General features: G+C 28.6%; 1 protein-coding gene across 1 annotated transcript in view; it reads left to right on the forward strand.

Annotated features, from left to right (window-relative positions):
* The first annotated feature begins 7,410 nt into the window (after nt 1-7,410).
* LOC129959137 (uncharacterized) overlaps nt 7,411-24,416 on the forward strand; it is a 62,853-nt gene continuing 45,847 nt past the window's right edge. Inside the window, exon 1 of the mRNA XM_056071962.1 lies at nt 7,411-9,205. Coding sequence (XP_055927937.1) covers nt 7,895-9,205 — 1,311 coding nt within the window. The 5' untranslated portion in view covers nt 7,411-7,894. The remainder of the gene's footprint in view (nt 9,206-24,416) is intronic.

The following is a 24,416-nucleotide window of genomic DNA, read 5'->3' on the forward strand; positions in this document are numbered from 1 at the left end:
GATTTCTTTCACTTGTATCATCATTAAATTATATATTGAGCTGCATCGCAGTTTATTTCAATTTATATAAAGCTGCATTCCAGTGTAGGTTTTGAATTGCACCACACGTACGAAAAAAAGTTTCCACGTGGCATAAAAATAAAATGCTCACAGGCTGAATACTAACGAACAGTTTTGACCTTGACCTAGAAAAAAAATACCTATAAAAACAAAAAGCAGATGAAGTCACTTTCCATGAAGATGATAAACGTTTGACATACATTTACATCTATAGCAAACATTTAACAGAAGAGTTAAGACCATAATAAGAGTGCAAACAGAAAATTATAAAGACAGATATATATTTAAGATATGGTGAAATAAGATCTTTATACTCGCAATTATTAATCGAAGGAAAATTTTAAGTTCGGCCAATTGCAAAAGTATATGAACAAATAAACAATGTCAGACGCTTTAGAGAACTAGGCGGAAATAGTGAAAGAATGACCTATTGCATGTTGATATTCAAGGACAAACGTGTCATTGCCACTCCTTTCAAGCCAATTACTTGAAGCATGCAATGTCTACAGTACCTCTAGGCTATTTAGATCAGTCAGTTCTTCCGATTTCTAATTTAATATATATTTGTTATTGATAAAGGTATTAAACGGAAAAATTTCTTTGATATTTGTTGAGAGAAAGTATTCATTGAAGAACTCTGTTTCTTTTATGTGGAAATATTTTGAATGAAAAGGTCAGAATTCCCTTTCTTTGACAAGTGATTGATTTTTTCCCCCATGATTCCTGAAAGATCATCAGTATGCGGTGTTACTCATCAAAGAGTTAACGCCGATTTAATGTGTTTTTTTTTTTTTTTTTTGTGATTTTATTTAACTCATTTTTGATTTTGAGCTGTCCCGCCTCTGCACTATAAATGTACAGAACACAGAAGAATATATACTAAACTTTTCAATCAGTGTACAAAGTTTTATTTTTTCAAAAAGAAACTTTGAAGACGTTATAAAAAAATAAGAATAAAGCAAAAAAATATAACAGAAATAGTTTTAAAATTATAAACAAAAGAAATTGAATTAAATATTGTAATAAAAAATACTACATCCATAAAAATTCATAAACAAAATATAAAAACTAAAACAAAGTATAAAAATATTAGAATTTATAAAGAAAGGTATCGTGAAAAATTTATGAGTTTAAAAAAATAGAAATAATTAGTAATACTAATTTAAAAATAAGAAAAAATGCTGAACAAAGCACATTTAATTGATGCTCAAATTTTCTAAATTACAAGACTACAAATTGTTAACACTATAATTTATGCTAACAAGAATTTACAAATAATTTTGCAAACAATAAAAAAAGGCGAATATATTTAGGAATACAATTTGCATTTTACCTCCAATTAATGCAAAAACACTTTGTGATATAAAAATTATTATTGCATCCCAAAACATTTTGCTTGATTTTTTTTTACAGAATTATAATGAATAAAAATATAAATATTCAGAGATTGGTAACTAATAATAAAAAGGCAGTTATTAATTTTTAACATGATTTATTAAGAGTTTTTTTAAAAAAAATTATTAAAAACAAGATTTTCAACGAAAAATAACCCCGAGTATATTTTTAAAAATTTCATTGAAGTTAAAAGTAATAAGTTATTGAACAAAGGACAGTAAATGATGCAGACCAAAGAAAAGAAGAAAAGAAAGGTGCATAACATATCTGTAAGCTAGTGTCACATCTGTGAATTATAAAAGTTGTTTATTTCTATTATTTAGAATGTTATAATGCAATTCATAAAAATAAAATATTTTTTTAAATTTGAGATTGATTAGAAATTATATGAATTAAATTTATTTTTATCGAATATATTTACTTTTAAATACATAGAATTTTGAAATCTGTTAAACCATACAACTTTGCTTATGATTAACAGCATTATCTTGTTTTCATAAAGATTTAAATGGAATATAATTCTAATAGAGATTCAATAAGATGAAATTGAATGTTTCGACAAAAGAAGCTTGCAAAAGAAACTTCATATTGAAATCGAAACAATTACCATAGTGAATTACCATTATCTCAAATTAAACTGAAGGTCAACATAAATAATAGCATTGTCTATGGGCGTAACTAAATAAATCAGTGACTTATCAAACGTTTACACGCAATGAAACTAATTAAACTTTCATCGTGACCTAAGGAGAACACCGAAGGCTTCTAGAATAAAAGGACCACCCACTCAAGTTCAAAATGAGATTAAATGTTGGCGTTTTTATGTATAAGAAAACAACCAGAACAAGACACCTCTGCTGTAATAATGAAGATTCATGCTCGTTTCATTAACTCTTAGTTAAATAAATCATTCGTGTAGTTTCATTACACATTAATTGTTAAAAAGCGTTAGTGTTATTATATTCATATAATGCTTGTTCGGATCAATCGACCGAATTAACCTTCGGTAACAAATGCAATCATAAGATGTTTCCCACAGAGTGAAATATATGCGGAAAAGTAATTTTACAAGAAAAAAAGACTAATTATGCGTATACATTTTCTTGTGGTATTAATTTAATTCGCAATACTGCTGAGATGAATACGACTTTTTTGCTCCTAGCCATGATTAGTCTCAGTCAAAATATACACCCATCTCTTGAAAAAGACTATTGACTCTAATTAAATTTGATTTCATGGAAAGAATATAAAGTGATTCATTAATTATAATGCAGTAAATAACACTGGAGCAAGAAGAAAAAAAATTTCTCATATATTCAATTTTTTAAAAAATTTTTAGCATGATACTTTCTGGAATTTATGAGCAATCTTACAAAGTAAATGAAAAACAGTAATTCATTTTTAATTTTTTAAGAGCCTTTTAAGGTTAGAAAATTCTGCCATATATTGTTGGTCTTAGTCTACAGCCACGACGACCCGCCTACCCGAAATGGTGTAAGAACTTAAAGGTCGTCGGGGAGATGCCATATATTGTTATTATATCATTAGGGAGTGATAATGTATTAAATGAATTAAATATATCTTATAAATCTTTTTTTGGAAGCAGCTGTTTTTTTTTCCAGCTGTTCATCCCATGAGTTTCCTTTATGCTCTGTTTTGGTTGTACTGTAAACATTCTGGTAAAATTTCATTGCGAAACCTATTTCGAGAATTATTTATTCAGTGAACTAGCCATAATAAAATATTTCATCTTAATTTTTCTCGTGTAGTGAAAATGACAGTTCGCTTTGGATCTTAGTAAGGACCATACGCTTATTTCCCCTGTCTGTCTATTCTGTTAATTCTGCATAAAAATTTACTCGGTCCTATTTAAATCTCAACATCCAAATGCCAGTTTAAATAATGCATACGGTACTAGCAATATATGAAGCTCCAGCATTCTGTAGAATGACTAGGTATTTGTTTTCTGCAAAATATAAAATAAGAAAATTATTTGAATATACTATGTATTTTCCCTAGGCATTCTATAGATGCTATTTAGGCAAAATATGAAAAGAAACTGATGACAAGGCTTTATTTAAAAATGCTATTTAGAAAAAATAATAATAAAAGAGTGCCATTAAAAATATTTTATTTAAAATAAATATAGAAAAAGGATAGTAATGCAAAATAAAGTTCAAACTTTTCTTTTAAAGAAAACAAAATTGGTACCTACTTATGGTATAAAGAAAAGACTTCTATTCTGAAAATCAATTAATTTTATTTTTTATAAAAATAGCTATAAATATATTTTATAACAACCGGCTCATCAGACATCATTTAGAATCTATAGAAAATGTGTAAAATTTTTACTGTTTCTTACTTTATCTAAACTTGTCTAGGCATTCTATAGTAAGGTAGATTTGAAACTTTGCAGGTAAGACTTATAAGATAAACAGTTATAAGATAAAAGTGGCATTTGTTGCTAAAATTTTCATACTTCTTAAAATCTTTTAGCCATTCGACTTTCTCGTATTCTCAAATGAATTCCACGTACATGCGATTTTTTTACGACCATTATTTTATATCTACAATGCTCTGAATAATGTTATTTTAATTCTAATAATGCCATACGTCAATTACTTTCCAATCCGTTATAGACACATACAAGATCATTTCACAGATGCCATAATATATTGCTCAACCCTCCATTTACTGCTATTCATCCTTAAACAGTTGCCACCGCTTAAAGGATAAACAGTTGCCACCGCTTAAAGGTTTTAAATAGTTAACTTTCAATAACTTATATTTGTTCTGATGGCGTTTTAAGAAATCCTTTTAAGATGAATATCATAAGTATTTGATATAAAATCTTGCTGGAACTATCGTTAACATATTACTTTAACCATTCCGAAACTTTAGTTTGGATTCTAAACAGCCGAAAAGGGGAGTAAATACTTAATGCTTGGGCAGAAACATGAATGAATGCACGAGACTGTACTTCACTACCGGAGGCAAGATCAACAAAGCTTCTTTTCTTCCATCGTTTTAGAAGATCTTTCTTTGTTCAAAAAATATAGAATACATGTAAAATTATCACATTGGAAAGATTCAAAACATTTTAAGTACTTTGGCATTATTCTATGAAAATGTCTTTTAGACTTGCTGCTCTTTCAGCATTTTGTCATTTTTCTTTCAACCTCTTGTCCCGAAGGTCTTCTCTTCTTTCAAATTTAAAAAGGCGTAAAATACATTTGACAGTTACTGTTTCAGAAAATAAAACATTCTCATTACTTTACAGACTTGAAATTCAATAAGCTTTATTCAACTCCTTGTAGTTGAGCAGCAGACAACGTCAACCACAAAGCGAACTCGCTCTACAACAAGATAAAGACACACGAGTTTCAACATTTTTGCACTTCGCACCTTTTCAAGAAGTAGCATCAAAATATGACCTTGCGTCTCTTCTCTGAATACGTGTTTGGACATCTGTTCTACATCTATAAATTTAAGGATAAACAAATTCAGGCTTCCCTTCTTCATTTTATGTAGATAAGCCAAATACTGTAGACCGACGTGCCTTCTCTTTCAAATTGGAATCCTTGAATTTTAGAATAATGCAACTGTTAAAGATTTATTTTATTCAGCGAGAAAAATTCGTTTCTCCCAAAAATCATTTTAAAATATTGAAATACCATTTAGCGTTTCTATTTTCCTTATTTCTCAAATAGGTCGCTAGATTGTGTATTTTTTATTTCAAGAGGCAAATGCTTTTAAAATTACAGTATTAGCAGGTGTATTTCAATTGCAGTCTTTTTTTAACGAAAAAGTAATTGTTATCTTGTTGTAATTTGTTATGTATTTCGTAAAATTGAAAAAATAAGATTGTCAAATGATCCGTAATCTTTCATTTTTGACATTGTTCAGAGTCAAATTTGCAATGTTTCATAAATTTAGAATAAAAACATAAATTGCAAAAACCTCTGACTTAGTTCATACATCAAGTCACCAGACGTGCCGGGTCAGGAGAAAATATTCAGGATTTTTCGACTTTTGGTCCCGGATTTGAATTAAATGGATCAGTTTATTCCATTTCTTAATTATAATTAAATAGTTTATATTAAATAAGATGAACTAAATTCATTAAAAAAACGCTTAAAAACTCTCTTTTCCAACTTCAACAAGAATATGGTCATCGTAGTATGTTCACTCTGTGATAGAATATGGTCACCCCAGAATTTTCAATGATAAATTGTGGCTACTCTAGAGTATTCACTGTACGGCAGAATATGTTCAATTTACGATGTGCATTATATAATAGAATATAGTCACTCAAGAAGGTTCACTGTATAAAAAAATATGGTCAACCTAACACCAATTTGAATAGTATGCCTGGAGGACAAATAGTAAAAGTAACAGCAAAATAAATTTTAATAAAAAATTTAAAAAGAAACCCTAAATTTTTTAAATACATTTTTTGGCTTTTCTTTCTACATTAAAAAATTTAATAAATAACAGCTTTACTGCTTCTAATTTTTTGTATCCATTTTTAAACATGTTTTTGAATTTTGTTCATCGTCACTTCTATCATAATCCGGTTAATGTCTCGAATTCCGAGCCCGAATTCTAGAGCGTTCCCAGTTGATGTTTAAGCAATCTGATGATTTTATTCAGACCTCAATGATAATACTTCTTTAGTAATTTGGAATATTTAATTAAAAAAATTCGATGATTTTTCTACCAAAATACATGACTTGAAAAAAACAAAAGAATGAAAAAGGAAAGCATTTGTATCTAACTTGATCGATTCAAAGCGATCCATTTGATTTGATTTTCTACCACGGTTACTTTTTTAATTACGAATAATTTCAACAGCATATTGTTTTTATTTATTCTAACTTTTATATGATTTAACAAATAGCTTAATTAGATTCCATTCGAAACCTTCGTAAAAAAACAAAACTATTGTGAAAAAAAACCTTAATTTTTTGTAAACATTTCTGATTTCTCTGTACATGGTGCCAATTACGAGCTTTAAAAAACACATGCTTCTTAGTTAAAAATCACCGGAAATCTAATAAAATATAAAATATAAACAAATTCAGTAATATATTATGATTAATGAATTAATAGAAATAATTTTGCTATTAATTCATTACAATTAACTTTTTGCTTAAATTTGCTTACAATTAACTTTTAATTAATTTTAGCAGAAATTCCAAATGAAAGTGCAAGGAAAGTAAGAAAAAATATTTTAAAATTTTTATTTTGAGCATCGCCTTTTAATTAGAATCTATTAATAAAAGGATTAATAATTTATTCAAAATTACTAAAAACCTTTTCTGCTTTTTTCCATAAATGTAATAAGTTAATAAGTAAATAATTTCATAAATATTTTTTCTCAATTTTTTTTACATTATTTTAAAACAATTATATGTGAAAACATGATAGTGATTTAAAAATTAGTCAATACCCAGTATCAGATTAAATGTAATTTTCCAATCCCAGCACCGACAGAATATCTAAAGTTTCTTAATTTTAGCAATCCAATAACAAGAATGCATTTTTCAGATCACTTCAGAGAAAAAAAATGTTGGCAGTAAAAATAACAGAATTATAACATAATTTCACCAGATATTGATTTCCTCCTGACAAGATGAAAGTCTTAATTAAGAAAACTTCAATAGTGTCACTGACACATTAACAAATACGAGACGTCTTTGTTTTTCAAAATTAAAATCTTTTTCATTTTAGAATTCTTTTGCTTATTTAATAATCATTTTCCTTGCTTTATAGTCTGTGAAACTGTGAAAGCTATGTGAGCAACATATTAAGGACGCTTGCGCACACTCACACACTCCTTTCCGAAACTCGTTTGCTGACCAAATGAGTGAAAAAAAGAAAGGGAATTAAATGTAGGTCAACCCCGTGTAGACAGAACTTGTCTATCAAATTTTCTTACTTTTCACTCGAAGGCAGAGATGGAAAACACACGCTTTACTGGAACGCTTAATTGCTAGTCCATTCGTGTTGACCAAAAGCATTTCACGTTGTGATCTTCAGATTAATACGGTACGAAGCTCAGGTATCGCATGCGTTTATTGTCATGGTTGTTTACATCTGAAGGCTTATCCATCCAGTGATCTTTCTACCACTGTCTCCGTTAGCCACTTTTAAAACTTTCGATTGTTTGTAAAGAGGAGGTATTGTTTCTGTTTTGTAATCGCCGGTTTGTTTTTGTTTCTACCTTTTGCGCTTAAACAGTTTTGTGGCAGTAGCGAGTAAGTAGAGGACAGTTACTCTTAGTACTTTTTCATTGCATGAATCACTTCAAAAATTACTAAATTTATGATATACAATATTTGAAGAACTTTAAAATATTATTTGCGAATACACCAAGTAAGTGTTACAAGTTGAATCTTAAATTGTATTGTAGCCGAAGACTCATTAAATTTAAGCTATGGTGTATTTGTATTTTATATTTCTCTTATTTGTTTTAAATATTGACGTTTCGAAAGAATGTGCTCTTCCTTATTGGTGGACCGAACAATACCACATTCAGCCATTCTACCAAATATCAGGTCAACCTAAAACTACTTATAGATACCGTGAAACATTTCACAGAAGCGATCCTAACAATTTTGTGCATATTCAAGAATATAGCGAATATACTTGGTGGGAGCATGATACTTCATCTAATTCTAGAGAAACCAAACTTTCACCAGAAGATATTAATCACATGACAAACGTTATCTTTTCAAAGGATGGTAGCATTAATGGAATCATTCCCGGGAAACGTGGTGTTACTGCTGCACCAGGTAATACCAACAGAATGTCTCCTGGAGTCTTCGGTGTAAAAGGAGGGGCTCCTAGAGGTTTAGGAGTGAAAGGAGGGCCAGGGTTTGGAGTACAAGGCATGAATCCAGGTTTTGGTGGGCACGGTTTGAATCCAGGTTTTGGTGGGCAAGGTTTGAATCCAGGTTTTGGCGTGAAAGGTATAAATCCTGGTTTCGGAGTAAAAGGACTATTTCCTGAAAGTGATGGCACAAATGGAATGGTTCCCAGAGGCACCGAAGACGAATTTCAACACCGAGATGGTAATACTAATGGAATGGTTACCCGAGCTGATACGAATGGAATATTTACTCGAGGAGATACGAATGGAATTGTAACTCGAGGCGATACGAATGGAATTGTAACCCGAGGTGATACTATGACTACTCGAGCTGATACTACTGTCATGTCGACAACTCGAGCAGATACTACTACTACTAATGGAATGGTTACTCGAGCAGAAACTGAAGGAATAACTATTCCAGATGACATGAATGGAATTATGACCGATGACGATGTAATGCGAACATCAGGCATTACTCCTGAAGTTGAAACGATCAATCCTGATCGAGAGAGAAATGAAAATGAAGACTTGGATATTAATAAAAATGGAGATATTATGGATAATGACTTAGAAATGAGTGGTGCATCTAAATCATTGTCAGAACTGAGAGTAAAAGAGCCCAAAAGCAGTGGCAGTTTCTTAGGAGGATGGTTTGGTAAAAGATCTGGTCTTGAAAACGAACCATGCAAAGTGTCAGAGACAGATATTCATTCTCTTAGAAGTATGATAGAGAAAATGTTCAGCAAGCCAAGGGAACACATGATAAACCCAGAAACCAAGGAGAAGGCAAGAGAAGACATCCTAAACAAATTCCGCAATTATGGCCTGCAAGTTTGGACACAAAACTTCACTACACCACCTATTAAGCATCCAGTAAGTGCAAATTTTTGATTTACCATTATATTTTAAAAGCAAATAGTTAATATATCGAATCTTTAATGTTTTTTTCTAATTTCAAAGCTATTAAATTTTGGTCATAAATATACAGATATTTGTTTCATTTTTATTGTTGTAATTTAACACTGATTTTTCGATTTTTATTTAATATAAAAATTAATTGATAATTTTTCTTACTTTTGCTGTGAATTTTAAAATTATAAAATCATAAAAATCAATTATTAAACAATTATTTAATCATATAATAATTATATAAATTGATGATATTCAACAACTGAATGCTTCGTAACTATAATAACACGTAATAATACTAAATAATAATAAGTAACAATAACGTTCATATAAAACCTTATAAAAAGTAAATTTTATTTCTATTTTTGAAGAAATAAAACAAATGAAGTATTCATATAAATATTGAAGTGTTTCTAGAATTGGTATGATAAATTTTACCTTTTGCTAATTATTATTTAGTAACAACATTACTTTAAACAAAATTGATAGATTATTGAAAAAATGTGATAATAATTTGTTTGAAATAAATTAGTAATCTGATACGAAATATTATCCTTATATGATATGAGGAGATTACCATTATGATGAACAACTGACTTCGAAACTAACAAAAAAATTCACTAAGACATTTTTGGTACTTACTCAACAATCAACTGCATAGTTACATATTAATATATTTCCTTCCAATCTTCAACATACCTTTACTTTGACCAAAATGTTAGTTTTTTTTTGGGGGGGGGCTATAATATTAATTGCAGATACTTTTCTGAAGAGAGCCATTTAAAAATTAAGAATCGATAAGCGAATTTAATAAAACTGTTTGAGTGCTTGAATGACTTTTTATCGCAGAAATGCTAAGTCTAGATCTTTATGTTAAAATCATTGTATGTCCTTTACTGATGCAAATTAATTGATGAATTAAGCTTTAGAAAAATTAAAAAAACTTCATTAGAATTATCTAATCTACATAAAATCAATAAAGTCTATATCTGCTATAATTCATATTCATAAGATTATCCAATAAGTTTCTCTGATGGATGTGCATTGCAAAAGATATAATTTAGAAATTATGAAATTAGGATAATCGGTCAAAATTTCTCGTAAAGATAAAGCAAGTTTGAGTTCATAGTTAGGTTGAATATTATGTGGCCTATCCTAATATCTACAGTTTAGAAAATTATTTTCAAAATGTTTAATTTTGTGAATCATGTACCCATATTTAATAACTGAAAATTACTAATCAACATTCACATTCTCTTAGAATTCTTTGTTCTATTATTAATATAATATATTCTACTGCATTAATTTAATGCGGTAGAATAATATTAATATGTATTCTGTGTGAAACTTAATAGAATGTGGCAGATGTTTATACAATTCATTTATTTGTTTCTATTTTTCCTTTCTATGAATTAGCATTTGTTGTATAAATTAGGTCGCAAAAAAATTGAAATAGAAAAGCAAATGCTACTAAAGAAATCGAAGAGAGATAAATGTGTCGAATGAATAATTCAAATAAATGCAATCTTTGAAATGAAAGGACTTACTACAGGATTAATTAAATGCAAATGAGGCAGACGATATTCTGACGTTTTTCTTTTGACTTAAAAAATCAATAAAGTTTAACTGCAATATCTGCGTGAACATTTATTATATTGAATCATCTATTCTAAATAAAACAGTAGAACAAACTGGTTTTGGAATGAAATATAGAAATAACCGCCTCTAAATAAACCAGTTAGTAAACATTCGAGTTAAAATTTCGTAATCATTTTGTGATATGAACGAAATTTGAAAGTATATCTCATGTGAATCACGAAATGGCGATTTCTCACCTTTTCTGAGTAATTTAACACGATGATCACTAGCTGTCAATATTTGTTGCGAAATGTAATGGATTATAGAATATTTTAGCGGCCCTATAATAACAGTTCCATTGATAATTTATATCTTACATAAATTGAAAAAATATTTAAATTGACAATTGCACTACATGATCGTTGCACTACCGTTCATCGATTTAAAAGAGTGTGCAAATGAAAGTAAATTTTTTAAAGATAATTTTGAATCTAAATTCTGGATTAAAATTAATTAATTTAAATGTCTATTTTTTATTTTCTAAATTTAATTGTTTACTAATTTATTACTTATTACATGAAATTATTAAATTATTCAAAATCAGTCATGAAAAGGAAAAAAAATGGCTGTGTTGCAAATATGAATCCTGCCAAACCTAGATTTAAACTGTTTACTACATGTTTTCAAGCGATACGAAGCAAAATATAATGTTTTAAATTCATTCCATTTTATAGTTTCGGAATTTTGTATAACATTGCAAATATTTTGCATCTATTTTCGGGCATTACTTCTTGAGCGTAATTAAATAATTTTTCGAATTCTTAAGATGAATAAGTTACTTCCCGCTTTAGTTTGTTGTTAAAAATAGTGGATAGTTTTAAGTTATTTGGTCCTAAATTTTAAGTAGCTTAAAATAACAGGGTACACTAAACCTTTCTGTCATATTTAAAAATGATCAGAAATAATTGCTACATTATTAGGGTTTTAAATATCTACATAATAAACACAACGTTCTATTATACATGTTACAATGTATTGATTTTATGTTTTTCCTGAGTTCCGAATGTACGAATACAGATTTCTCCAGACAATTGAAATATGTGTAAATCAAAATGTGTACAGATTTTAAGTAATTTGATTTATTTATAAATATCTTTATATCTTTGTAAATATTTTATGTTGAATAGATCCTTAATATACCTATTGATGTATTTAAATAAGTTTTTGATAGTAAAAAAATATCTCAATTGCTTGAATGTTAAATTGCAGATCCGCGACTTATCTTTCAAAAACTCGTGAGGTATATGGATTTGGCGTACTACAAACTTTTTCTTATGGGGTGTACTTTTTCTTATTGTGTTTACCGGCATGTACAGTTGTTTGTACTATTGAATTGCTGCTCTTTTACTTAACTTTGCATTGTTAACCTGTGAGATCTTTAAAAACTCTATAGATAACTGTAGCCCAATTGCATCACTACATTCGTGATGGCACGATCACTTATGAGGCAAGACAAGAGCATCGTGGCCACCATCTAATAGATGGCAAGCACATCTTATTATTTAATGAAAAGGGAGGGCAATACTTTCATGTTTCTTCATCGAAATTCCCGTCTTTAAAAGATGTTTAAAATTTCGTGAAGTTGTAATCTACAGGTATATTCTTCAAGCTGGAGAGGTATGAAAATTTGCCTTTCGTAAATTGAAACCGGGACTGATATCAAAAATACCATGTCCTTCACCAAAGCCCTCTTATGACTTCCAAATGAGAAGTTATTCTTACGAAACTATGAAAATAATTAAAAAAAGAACTGATTTAATGTCTCTATGTGATTTAATATCTCTATGTTAATGTGAACTATTTGTTGTACAGATAATTTCACTGATTTCTTTCAATTGAATTTCAATAGAATGAATTGATATATCTTAATTTAATAATGAAATATTTATTATTTAAGATTCAATTTAAAAGAATTCAATTAAAATTTGTTTTAGGCTTATACATAGCATAAGTTTTAATTTTTATGAACTAGCGAATTTTCTAAAGCTATATTGAATGAATTCCTGTCCCAACATGCCTTTATAATAGATTTGATTCATTCTTAAAAATAATTGCTGATTAAGCACACTAGTATTATTAGCAACCTACATTTTTTATTAAATAAGGGTTAAATTTCACTACTTTGATAAACAAAGTAGTATATAGCAAAAACATTGCAAATACAATGGACTCCCATATTAAGTGAATTCATATAATACAATGCAGTTCGCTGTATCAAAAATAAAACAAATTTTACATTTTCACTTAGTTTTATTTTTTCATATGCGAAATATACAAAGTGAATTGTTTGTAACAGTCAAAAGATTTGAAATCAACATTTTGACAACTCTCCACGATTCAGATGTTCCCTAGTCCGAATAAACATATTTTTGGAATTATGTCTGTCTGTCGGTGAACCGATAACTCAGGAACTCTTTGAGCTTGGTGGGTGACATTTGTTATGTGAACTTAATACCAAGTTTGCAGATTTCTATCAATTTTGAACGAAATCTGTACTACGGAAGTTTGTCCGTCCGTTTTTTTTTTTTTTTTGGAGTCTATTTGAACATGATAACTACAAAATTCCAAAGGGTTAAATGGATAAAAATTAATATACAATTTTTTCATCTAAAGTACAGATTTACATCAAATTTTGAACAAAATATGAACACATTTGCACGCAAGCAAACGCAATAACTCAAAAACGTAACGATTTTGGTAAATGAAACTTAACATGTGATCTTGTAATTAAAACTTTAGTTCCATGATAAATTTTAATTTCAATCGATCAACAAAAGGCGTCCAAAATACATACTCATTATACTGCAAGTGACGAAAAAAAAAATTTCTTGATATTTTCATCTTGACAGAGTCGAAAAAACTCTTATACCAAGGATGTGATTAACACTTACTTCAAGTTTTCTATATCTATGCTGTACAGCAACTCCAATTGTACTACCAAAAAATGATAACGATGGATAAATAATTTGTTCTATTTGTTATCAGCATCATTAATTGCATATTGAAGTTTAATATGATTTTTTTTTCAAAGCTATAAATATTTTTGAAAAATTATTTACTGGCCGCTCCTTATTTTCTCATTATGGTTTACATTTTCAATAGATTAATTGAAATTTTTAAAGAGGCAAAACAATCGCATACCGGATTAAAAAGTAAAAAAAAAAATCCGCTAATTCTTAATTAATGAGATATAAAGTACGTTCGGATTTACCAAATAATCCAGTTAAAATTACTTCCCGAAAGGTAAAAATAATAATAATTTTTCAACGCGAATATTTTATGACATATTGTTGGTGTAGTTATTTTATTTTTTCGATAATTGACTATGGAATGTCTGCATTATTAAAATCGGGAAATCAGGCGTAACAGAAGCTTAGAGCGGAGTGGAACCTGATTTTTAGCATGCATTTATTTTGAAACGTTTTTTAAAAGTCTTTTGTTTCGGCCCGATTTCTTATTTTCTCTTTGTATTAGCAGAAAGATTGGATCGCATGCTTTGGAAACACCTGCGCACTATTATCAGGCAGCTGTTTCAATGCGTCTGTGAAAAAACGTAGAAAATTAAAAGGAATTATGATAGGATATTGCATTCAATATTTTTAGCTCATTTAAATGTTTGAATTTAGTTTTAGTTATATCAACGACACATTTGAATTTGAATGTTTGAAGAGTAAAAATTAGATATTTTACTTAAAAACTAAGATTGATTATAGCACCTATATAAAAAGGTAATCTGTGTGTTTTTTATAATTAGGATGATGTCTGTTTGAATATTTCTTTGATTAACGTATTTTATTAATATATTATGGTTGTTTTAGAAATTGAAATTGGTATTTTGAGAGTAACCCTTTGATCAAGACAATGCTTTTGTGCCTGGGATTAAAAATAAAATTTTTTTGAACTCAACAAGGGTTTGCATATATGGTAATTACAACAGCCTTTAGTAATGTTATTTGAAATGCATTCAATAAAAATGTAAAAGAATTACAGCTATGAGGCAATTTTATTCTTTATTTCAACTCTATCCTAACACTAAAGGCAACAAACAATTCTACCGGGGTTTTTTTCGAAATGAAGGCTGATATACTAATTTATGTTGGAGTTCTGTGTGGTTTTTTTGTAAATATTTTGTTATGGGCGTCAATCTCAATGTAGTATATTATTTGTAAAAATAATCGGTATTTCTTTAAGCGAGATCGTTCTAATAATTTACGCGGTACGAACACATAACCTTGCTATAATATAAACAATTTTTACTTAAAATTTCATTAATTATTCAAAGAATTTTTTTACAATTATTAAATTTTTAAACTCAATCATTTTCATAATGCTTAGTTTTAAAAGTATCTCTTAAATTTAGTAATTTACATCGTTATTTTGTGATATTAACGCTTCAATTATTCTGTTCGAAATTGTAAGAAATAACTCCATTGATTTATACGCTTTCGTGAATTATTCTTCGACTTCCTTGTTTTTATAAGAAGTAAAACCCTGTTAGTTCAGATTGGATGAATTTTTTGCTTTTCTTTTCGGCACCAAAAACTACTTATTTATTCTTAACCATGATAAGAGTAGGCGTTGCCAGAAAGGTAGAGTTACGATTTAAAAGTCGAATATGGAAAGTTCTCTAGTGCTGAAAACATGTAAATTATAAAAAAAATGATGATATCAATCTGACTTTTATTCTTTTGGCTGAATACTTCCTTGAGACACCTCTTTGCTACTCGAGAGGTTTCTGGAATCATGTTTCTTGAACGAAATTGGGGAACTCTCTATTTTCCGATCACCGTCTCAAGCGGTTATTCAACTCTTTAATGTTAAGTTATAGACGCTAAAGAGAGATGTACTTTTAAAAGTAGGTGGTTTGCATAGATTACCAGAAAAACAGCTTTTCTGACTTTTATTTCAGAATGTCATGATTTCGTGCAGGATTTGAATGAAAAACATCTAAAATCTAGTAATTGTAAACAAATAACTTCAGATTATGTGAGTTGAACTTTTTGCTGTATTCGTTTTTCAACAGTGATGTTGCAAGAGTTAAGAAGTTAATGCTCGCATTCATTATAATATTATATATATATATATATATATATATATATATATATATATATATATATATATATATATATATACTCTTTATTTTATTCTTTTTACGCGAAAAATTATGAATACGAAAACACTTGATTCAGTTTTTTTTAAGAAACACAAAATAAATGCTTTAGGAGCCATTTCATATAAAATAAAAGGTTTGATAATTACTTAAATATCCTAATTTCTCTCAAAACTCAAGGATTTAATGCTATTTACAGTTAATTTTTTGTGTGGAGGAGGAAGGGGGATTATTTACAAGTTATGTGTAAATAATTCACACATTGTAAGCTTTGAATTCTACAAATACAACATGCTATCAGCATTTTAGAGGAGTTGTTTGTATCGAAAATTTAAAAAAATTGGCAGTAAGTGAGCTCACCTAACATAGTTTTTCAGGCCTTAAAAATATTGATTGTGACTTTGTTTAAGATTTGATCTCATTCAACTTGATTTAGCTCATCTGACGTCTGTTAAATATCAAAGTATAAAATTTTATAAGACTGCAAAAAATGAAATAATATCCGAATTAAGAACAATTCTACATTTTTAATGGCATTTTCAGAGAAGGATCACGGTTTCTTGAGAATTCAGAGAACTGGATTAATCCCAGGGACCGATTTCTTGTATATGAACCTGATGCAATCTGCCGTCGCAGATCAAACATCTGCCACTAGTACGAGGAGGAAATTTGGATAGGAAAGCGTTCTGCTGTTGTAATCGTTATCTGACCGCGGAGTAAAAATTACATATATCACTCCAAAAATTCCTCGTGTTTTCTCAAAATGGAACTCAAGCAAATAAAATTGTAATTAATCTGCAAAATCTTTTTTGAGATAATCTTAAAAGGGGTAAATTCATACTTTCGTGTGGCATATCAAATGGGCACATTTCATTTTGCACAAGAGAAAAATATCATAATGTCAGAAGAGAGTGTAAGACAACGAGTAGCCGTTTTAGTCTTGTGACTGTGACGTCACGCAAATTAGCTCCAATAAGAAAATGATTTAATGCCATGTTTTTTCTGTTTATTTTCTGACATATTTTGAATATTTTAAAGATGAAAGGGGAAATGCAGTTATAGATGATTAACAAACTCTTGCAAAAATTATTCTATGACGAAGAAAAACGAAGAAAAAAAAAAGGACAAAAGATTGAAGAATTTGAAAATCCATTAGACTTTTATTTCGCAATAAACATCTTTTTCTTCTTTTTGTTAAGCAAGAGACTGCCCTCAAATCTAAATGGGACTGTCAATTAAACAAAGATAACCGGAAGATGATTTGAATGAAGAGAAAAACCAGGTGTAAAAAGTTTTCACTGAGCTGCTCAATATCCGGATTAGTTGATTGCCTAGCACTTAGACGACGAATTTAAATAACATAAATGGGGTAAATGAAATAAGGCCTTATCAGCTGCAACTTCCTATAAGTTTTTATTATTGTTTTTTTTTAAATTTGTAGCAAGATTTAGGTCTGGAATTCAATGAAAAATGTGCTATTACTTAGAGGGAAGTTTTGTTCTGAATCTGTTGTTGGAATAAATAATTTTGTTTACCTCACTTATAAGAACAATATAGTAATTTAAAAATGACCACCAAATGGAAAATTATCTACTAATTACTTTATGGAAAAAGCTTTCAAAAGTTTTTTCGATTTAAACAATTTCGTATTTTTAGATGGTGGTTTCAAAGAAAATGAAAAATCTATCTCATTACTACATTACAGATTTTTTAAAGATATTGATTTGTAAATTGACTATTAAATACTGAATTGAATAAATGAGCAACCAGAAAGTAAAAGAGGCAAAAATTGAATAATAAAGCATCGATCTTAAAGATGAGATTTTTAAAAATAAAGGGATAGTTAAAAGTTTCAATTAAAAAAGGAAAACCATACACTGGAAATCGAATACGGCATATAAACACATTCTTAAACAATAGGGTAAAATTAGGTTTTACAGTTAGAACCGTTATTCAACGATTATGGTAAGATTACACTTTGTTTGTATTTATGTTTGTTGTCTTGTGGATTAAAAGTGCGCTTCCTGTTTATTGAAAGGATCGGTTGTGTTGATATCTCTCAAACTGACTTTTCTACAAATATTTTAATAGTACTAAAAAATCCCACAATTTTTAAAAATAAACCAGATATTATCACAATTTTGAGTGATAGTGATTAAATTCTACGTAAATTTTTATATCTACTGCATATTTTTTTCCATTCATCACATTTTATATACATTTTATAATATATATTTTTAAAATTACAAACTTTGATTTTCTTTTACAAACGGAATTCAGCTGCTACACGTTGTAAATCGCAGTGCCGGATAATATTGTGTAAAGTTAATCATTTTCTGAAAATGTTTGGATAAACATCAGGATCATTTTTCTCATTTAAAAGAGGCTGCTTTTATTGTCTTTCAAATGAAAGCATCAAATAGTTTTCATTGTGTAAAAGTATTTTTTTTAAAATTTCGTTTAATTGATTTCTCAAAAATGAGAGATGTAATTCTCACTTGCTCAAATAAGTATAAATTTTCATAAAACAAAATGAAGAATAAATAATCTAGAAACTCTTCTTCAATTCGTATCCTCTTTGAATGACCTCTTTATCGAAAAATTTTGAAATCTTTTCTTCATTACCTAATGAGTTTGAAAGAAAATGTACCCGGAAATGTTTCAGAAACGAACGAACTTATTTTCAATTAAATTCACCGAAAAAAAATGACAAAGATGAACTGCGCAATAACAGCTAATTTAAAAACATCCATTCTTTCAATCTGTCTATTTTCAGTATTGTTTCAAAAACTTTGAATTGAATTCGTTAATTTAGAACAGATTACAATTTTTTTTATTAATCATTAAAAAGCTTTATGAAAGAAAATTTTGTTTTTCCTCTTCGTCTAGCGTGTCCATGGATATATGTTTGCAATTTAAGTACTAACTTTCTGATAAATAAATTAATTCTTATTCAAAAATATATGGACAAGATTTATAACTTTAACCGATACGTTGATTTAAATGAAAAACATGAGATTTAAATCCGAATATGATAGATATTATATAATATTGGAAATAACGCCGGTGGAAACAGAAGCTGGCAATTTATCAAGTTCAGACTAATTGTTTGAAATCTTTGTTTTAATTTTGTCTCTCCCGTAACAAAATATGAAATCATAACATTTCGTTGTTTGAGAATGCTGAAATCCATTAGTACTTTTTCTTTTTATTCTATAAATTTTTCAACTTAAAAAAAAATATTTTTAATTTTTCTTATCATTTCTTTAAATTTTATTTCCAGAATGATAAAAAATATATTTATTAATATATTGGAAAATTGGATAAATGGAAAATTACGATAAATTTTGAATTTTATTTTGAAAATCGATTTTTTTTTTCATTTCTCATTCGGATTCAACAGTGAAACCTGCAAGATGTGCCGGAGGGTTTTGACACCCCTGTTGTGGATGATGCCCCTCCCTCTTCTGGGGGCAAAAAATATTTTGTGGCAGAAATTTTCCTCGAGAAAAAATGTTGCTATTTTTTTTACAAGTAACTTTTCTTTATCTCATCAGAAACATTGCTCGATTTATTGTGCACATAAAGATAGCCGAGTCCTGAGCGTTGTTAAACGTAAATACTTTGATATCACATTCACTGGCATTTTTGAGGGCAGAAGATGTTGTTGCTTTCCGTCAATTGCATTGCAACAAATCACATGATTTTAAAGAATCGATCCGGTAAATATGTGTCATGTAGTGATTCAGAATAAACTTCAAAATCTCATGAACTTTGTATTGTAAACGGTCGTCAAAATTAGTTTTACATCATATAAAAGAAAAACTTTATAAAAGGTTTCTAAAACGTTGAATTCAGTTGCACTTATATCATTAGAACGTACTATGACTATGAGCTAGTATATCGTATTTTCTAATAAAGCGTAATAGAATTTGCCCATTTGTGGTTATATTTGTTTTGTAATATTTTTATTTATTTATTATAATTTAAAAGCCTTGTTTTTGTAATGTGAAACGTACCACTGAGTACATAAAATTGGAAGTAAAATTCTGCTCTCTATTTGCAAATATTTAAATACTTTTCAAGCCTTAAAATTTATCTGACAAGTTCTAATATTCTTCTTTAAAATCTTTGGGATAAAGATAGAAAGCAAAATGTTACATATTTAAAGAAAGCTACTGAGTTGTACAAATTATGCATATTCTCATAAGTGAATACGAAGATTTATAATTTGATTGTCTAATCCTATTTGAGTTTTTTTATCCGGATATAAAATTTAAAATGGCTTTAATTAAGGAAACATAATTAATTGATTTGTGGTTGAATTTTTCAGCAGTGGGGGTAATCATTTCTTTTGAAATTTGTACAACCAGAGAAATAGGTTGCATAGAAACAATTTCCTCTAAAGATTTTTGACAATATTTTTATATCCCGTTTACACAACAGGCTATTTAACTAAAAGATAAATAAAGATCTGTTCAAAATTTGAGAGAATATTATTACCCTCTTTGACTCTCGCCGAACAAACCGTGTTTCCCCGTCGGGCAGACCATGACCCCCTGACAAGTGGACTCTAACTTTCCTCCTATTCGCATATGTTTCCAAATCTAATTCCATTTAATCTCTGAAATATTCAGAAAATGATATTAGGGCCACGGTGATAGAATCTCATCCTCTGAATTAAGTCTGAAACATAAATATACAGATGATCCGTTATGTGGGTAGAATTAATGCGCGCTAAACATACATACTATAATGGATTCTCATCCTAGTTAGATCTGTGAAAGTCTAAAAATGAGATACGTTTTCATCTAATCAAAATTAAGTGAAGAGCTCTAGCCGAAAGAACCTATTATAAGTTTAGATGAGCCGTAAATATAATCTAAAGATAGGTTAAATTAAGTCTCTTTTCAAAGTTAAGGTCTGTGACTTCTTATATAAATTTAATAAAACCGAATAAAACATTTTTATTTGAAGAATAGTGGTTATTAGGAAATTATTCTATAAAAAATCTGTTGTATACATCATAAAATAACTCATTAATAATTCAAAAGGAAGCTAACTTAATCAAGTGAAAAATTCAGAGAATTTCTGATGATGATTTCGAGCTAATCGTCAATTCTTCCGTGACGAACAATATTTTTACAAAAGTTTTTCAACTGTATATCCATAATTGAATACTTTATTTTATATGTTCACGAGTGACGCTTTCTCTTATATTTTCCCAAAATTGCCGTAAATCATTTTATTTTTATTTCTCTCTTGGGTTTTATGGGTGTCTTTTTGCGCTTGATCAATAGCATCCATCCACTAGTATTGCGAATCAGAAGAGCAGAACTAAAACTTTCGATTAATTTTCTGTTTGTCGGTCGATAATCTCCGATTCTAAAAGACGATTAAATTATCGAAGAAAAAAGTTTTGAGCCTTTCTCTCATATAATTTTAAGCATTGAGTTTTATATATTTAATTTAATAAAACCTATATGTTTGCTGAATAAAGCCAATTTACGCGATGCCATAGTCTAATGATAAATATAATTGCGTATATCATCTAACTTCAAGCTGCCTTATGAGGCGGTGACGTCATATTCTTTTTCTTCCTGCAAAATATGCATAGATTCGAAAATTAAATAGGAAAGAAGCATGCAAAGCATATGACGTGAGCATACATCAATGCTTGGCAATCATAGAAAATTCGAGATTAATTCAAATAATGATTATTAAAATTCTGGAACGTTGACGATGCAGAATATTTATAGCAACTTTGGAGGATTCTTAAATACTTTTAATTCCATAAATAAGTTAGAATTTTCAGCTCAATAATGAAATAGGAATGTAACCAGAAAGCTTACAAGGAAGAAAAAACTGTATTGAATAGCAATTGTAAAATATCAGATTGTTCGAATTAAAAGTGCCCTGTTGAAAGGACTTTACTTGTAACAATTGAATTATAAACAGAATTCAGTTGTTATTTAATAACTATTCAGCCATAGTCTTGATATATATTAATTACATGTTTTAAGCGACATAAAAATACATATACTAATCCATTACTAAAAATCGTCAGAGGCTTCACAATGCCAATTTAATTCATGTATAAAAGGTAATATTAAACAAGGAATTCTGTGATAAAAATTATCTTCATGGGATATTTCTTTTTGCATACTTTTATACGAAATATTAAAAGAAATCTATAGGAATCGTCAAAAAACTGGAGTTCGAAATTTTGACGAATCTCCCCGTTTAAGACCTCACTGAGTTCGAAAAACACATTTTTGAAACTATGTCGGTCAGTCTTTGAACACGACAAATCAAAAACGCTTTGAACAGGGATAAAATTTGGTAAATGTCTATAAAATTTGGATTGACTGTTTCGAATTAAACATGAATTAAATTCTAACTAAACGCATCTAATTCATTTTTTCCCTTTAAAGCTGATAAATATTTAGATTAAATCTATTCCGATTTCATTAGTCTTAAAAACAGCCGCCAGAATTCTAAATCATTGCAAGCTAGTTTAGAATTCTGAATTACAAAATTAGACTCGGTAATATATTCTATCTACACAGGAATCATCCTTTCGAGAAATGCTACTACCTTATTTTTTACTCTCCATCTATTTTAGCCATGAGTTGATTTTATAAACTTTAACGATAAAGCAGAAACATAATAAATTTCAGATAAAAAAAAAAAGATTCACAAACAGAAATAAAATTCAAACAATTTCGAATGCGGAACTCATCTTCAAATAAAAGGTCGCTAGCTTACATATACATAAGCAATCATATATATTTTTCTGGGTTAATAAAACAAAAAGAAAGCTTTTTAATTGGTTTATTGTGTTATGTTAAATAAAAAAAATCCATTCAACTACTGCAAGCATTTCAAGTTAATGCTAGGTTTCATTTTTGCAGCAGAATTCCGTAATTATACTGATTTCAGCTTAAAATGATGTTTAAAATCATAATGTCGTGTTTTGTCTGCCAAATCGAAATTCGTTGAATGAAAAAAATTAAAATTTCAAAACCCATAATGATTCATAAAATTGATTTTTTTACTGGCCACTTAAGTTTCCAATTATTAAATATTCCTACTTTAAAACTTTCGATCAGGTTTCTTAAACAATGGTTTGTCCTTATTTAGTTCTACCTAATAAGGAGTGCCATACTGAACATCTTCACGGATTCAAACTGTAATTTCAATAATTCCTTGAACTACATTAGAAAGTATCACGCGATTACAGATGCTAGAAAATGAAAACAATATCTACTCTAAATTGCTGTTTTGAAATGGATATCGGATATAATGATTAGGTCATGAGGTTTCGCGAATGATTACTTATTGAAGAAGATCTGTTTATTTTTATTCAATAAAGTGTTGATGCAATAGTCTGAATCTGGGAACTCTGGGAAAAAAGAACGCGAAAGTATTTCACGTTGCAAAACTCGCCTCTAGTAGGCAGAAATGTATATCACCTGCTCTCTTCATTTTTTGCAGGCGTCAAGCCGTTATAGTTATATGATGTAAAGCCGTGCTCATTATTTTATAAATGTTGTAAGTCAATGTTCACTGGTCACACAATTTCCATCTTTCTAATGGCAATTTTTTTTTAATTATGAGAGAGTTTCTTTTTCAGGAATATGTGTGCTTGAAAACATTCTGAAAGCTATTTATTCCCTTTTTTAAAAATCAAATTCTGGTAATGTATTTTCACACACAAAAAAATTGTGATAAAATCTTTCATTTCATTCATTAAGCCTTCAACAACTCATCTATTAAAAAAAAACTTTGTTTTAATTTTATTGATTAATTAAAAATATAAAAGCAATCTTAATTCTATTTTGATATTTATTTATTAATTCATTATTATTAATAATCAGTTATTGAATTGTGTTAACTAAGGAAACTAAGGAAAAACATCTTAATTTTATTCTAAAAGACTAATTAAAAATGAGAATAAATAAAAATTTAATAGGAATAAAAAAAAAATGAATAACCTATTTTGTAGATTTTTGACAACAATATGTATTCACAAGTTAATGTTGGAATTGAGTTCCAACCAATTTAACTCTTGATGGACATTGCGTTTTAAACTACCATTCTAAGTGCTTAACCTAAATTACTGCGAATGCTCCTTTGATTTTACTATTACACGAATTCTAATAAATCAAGTATGAATGAACATATTTTAATATTTGTTTTCTAAAGCAATATTTTAAAAATTGGGAGGGTTATTATTTTATTCTGTAAAATTTTTTTTGTATGATTGTTACTGCAATTCACTTTTGTGCTTTTTTTATTAGTATTTTTTTTTTAAATTTTCTAAGCAAATAAATAACTAAATGTGATCTTGAAACATCTGCTTACGCCAGAAGCAGATGCAACGATTTTTATTTTGCCTGATATTTGTTCCCGAATCTTTTTCGC

This window comes from Argiope bruennichi, chromosome X1, assembly GCF_947563725.1.
Source record: "Argiope bruennichi chromosome X1, qqArgBrue1.1, whole genome shotgun sequence".
Taxonomy (NCBI): domain Eukaryota; kingdom Metazoa; phylum Arthropoda; class Arachnida; order Araneae; family Araneidae; genus Argiope; species Argiope bruennichi.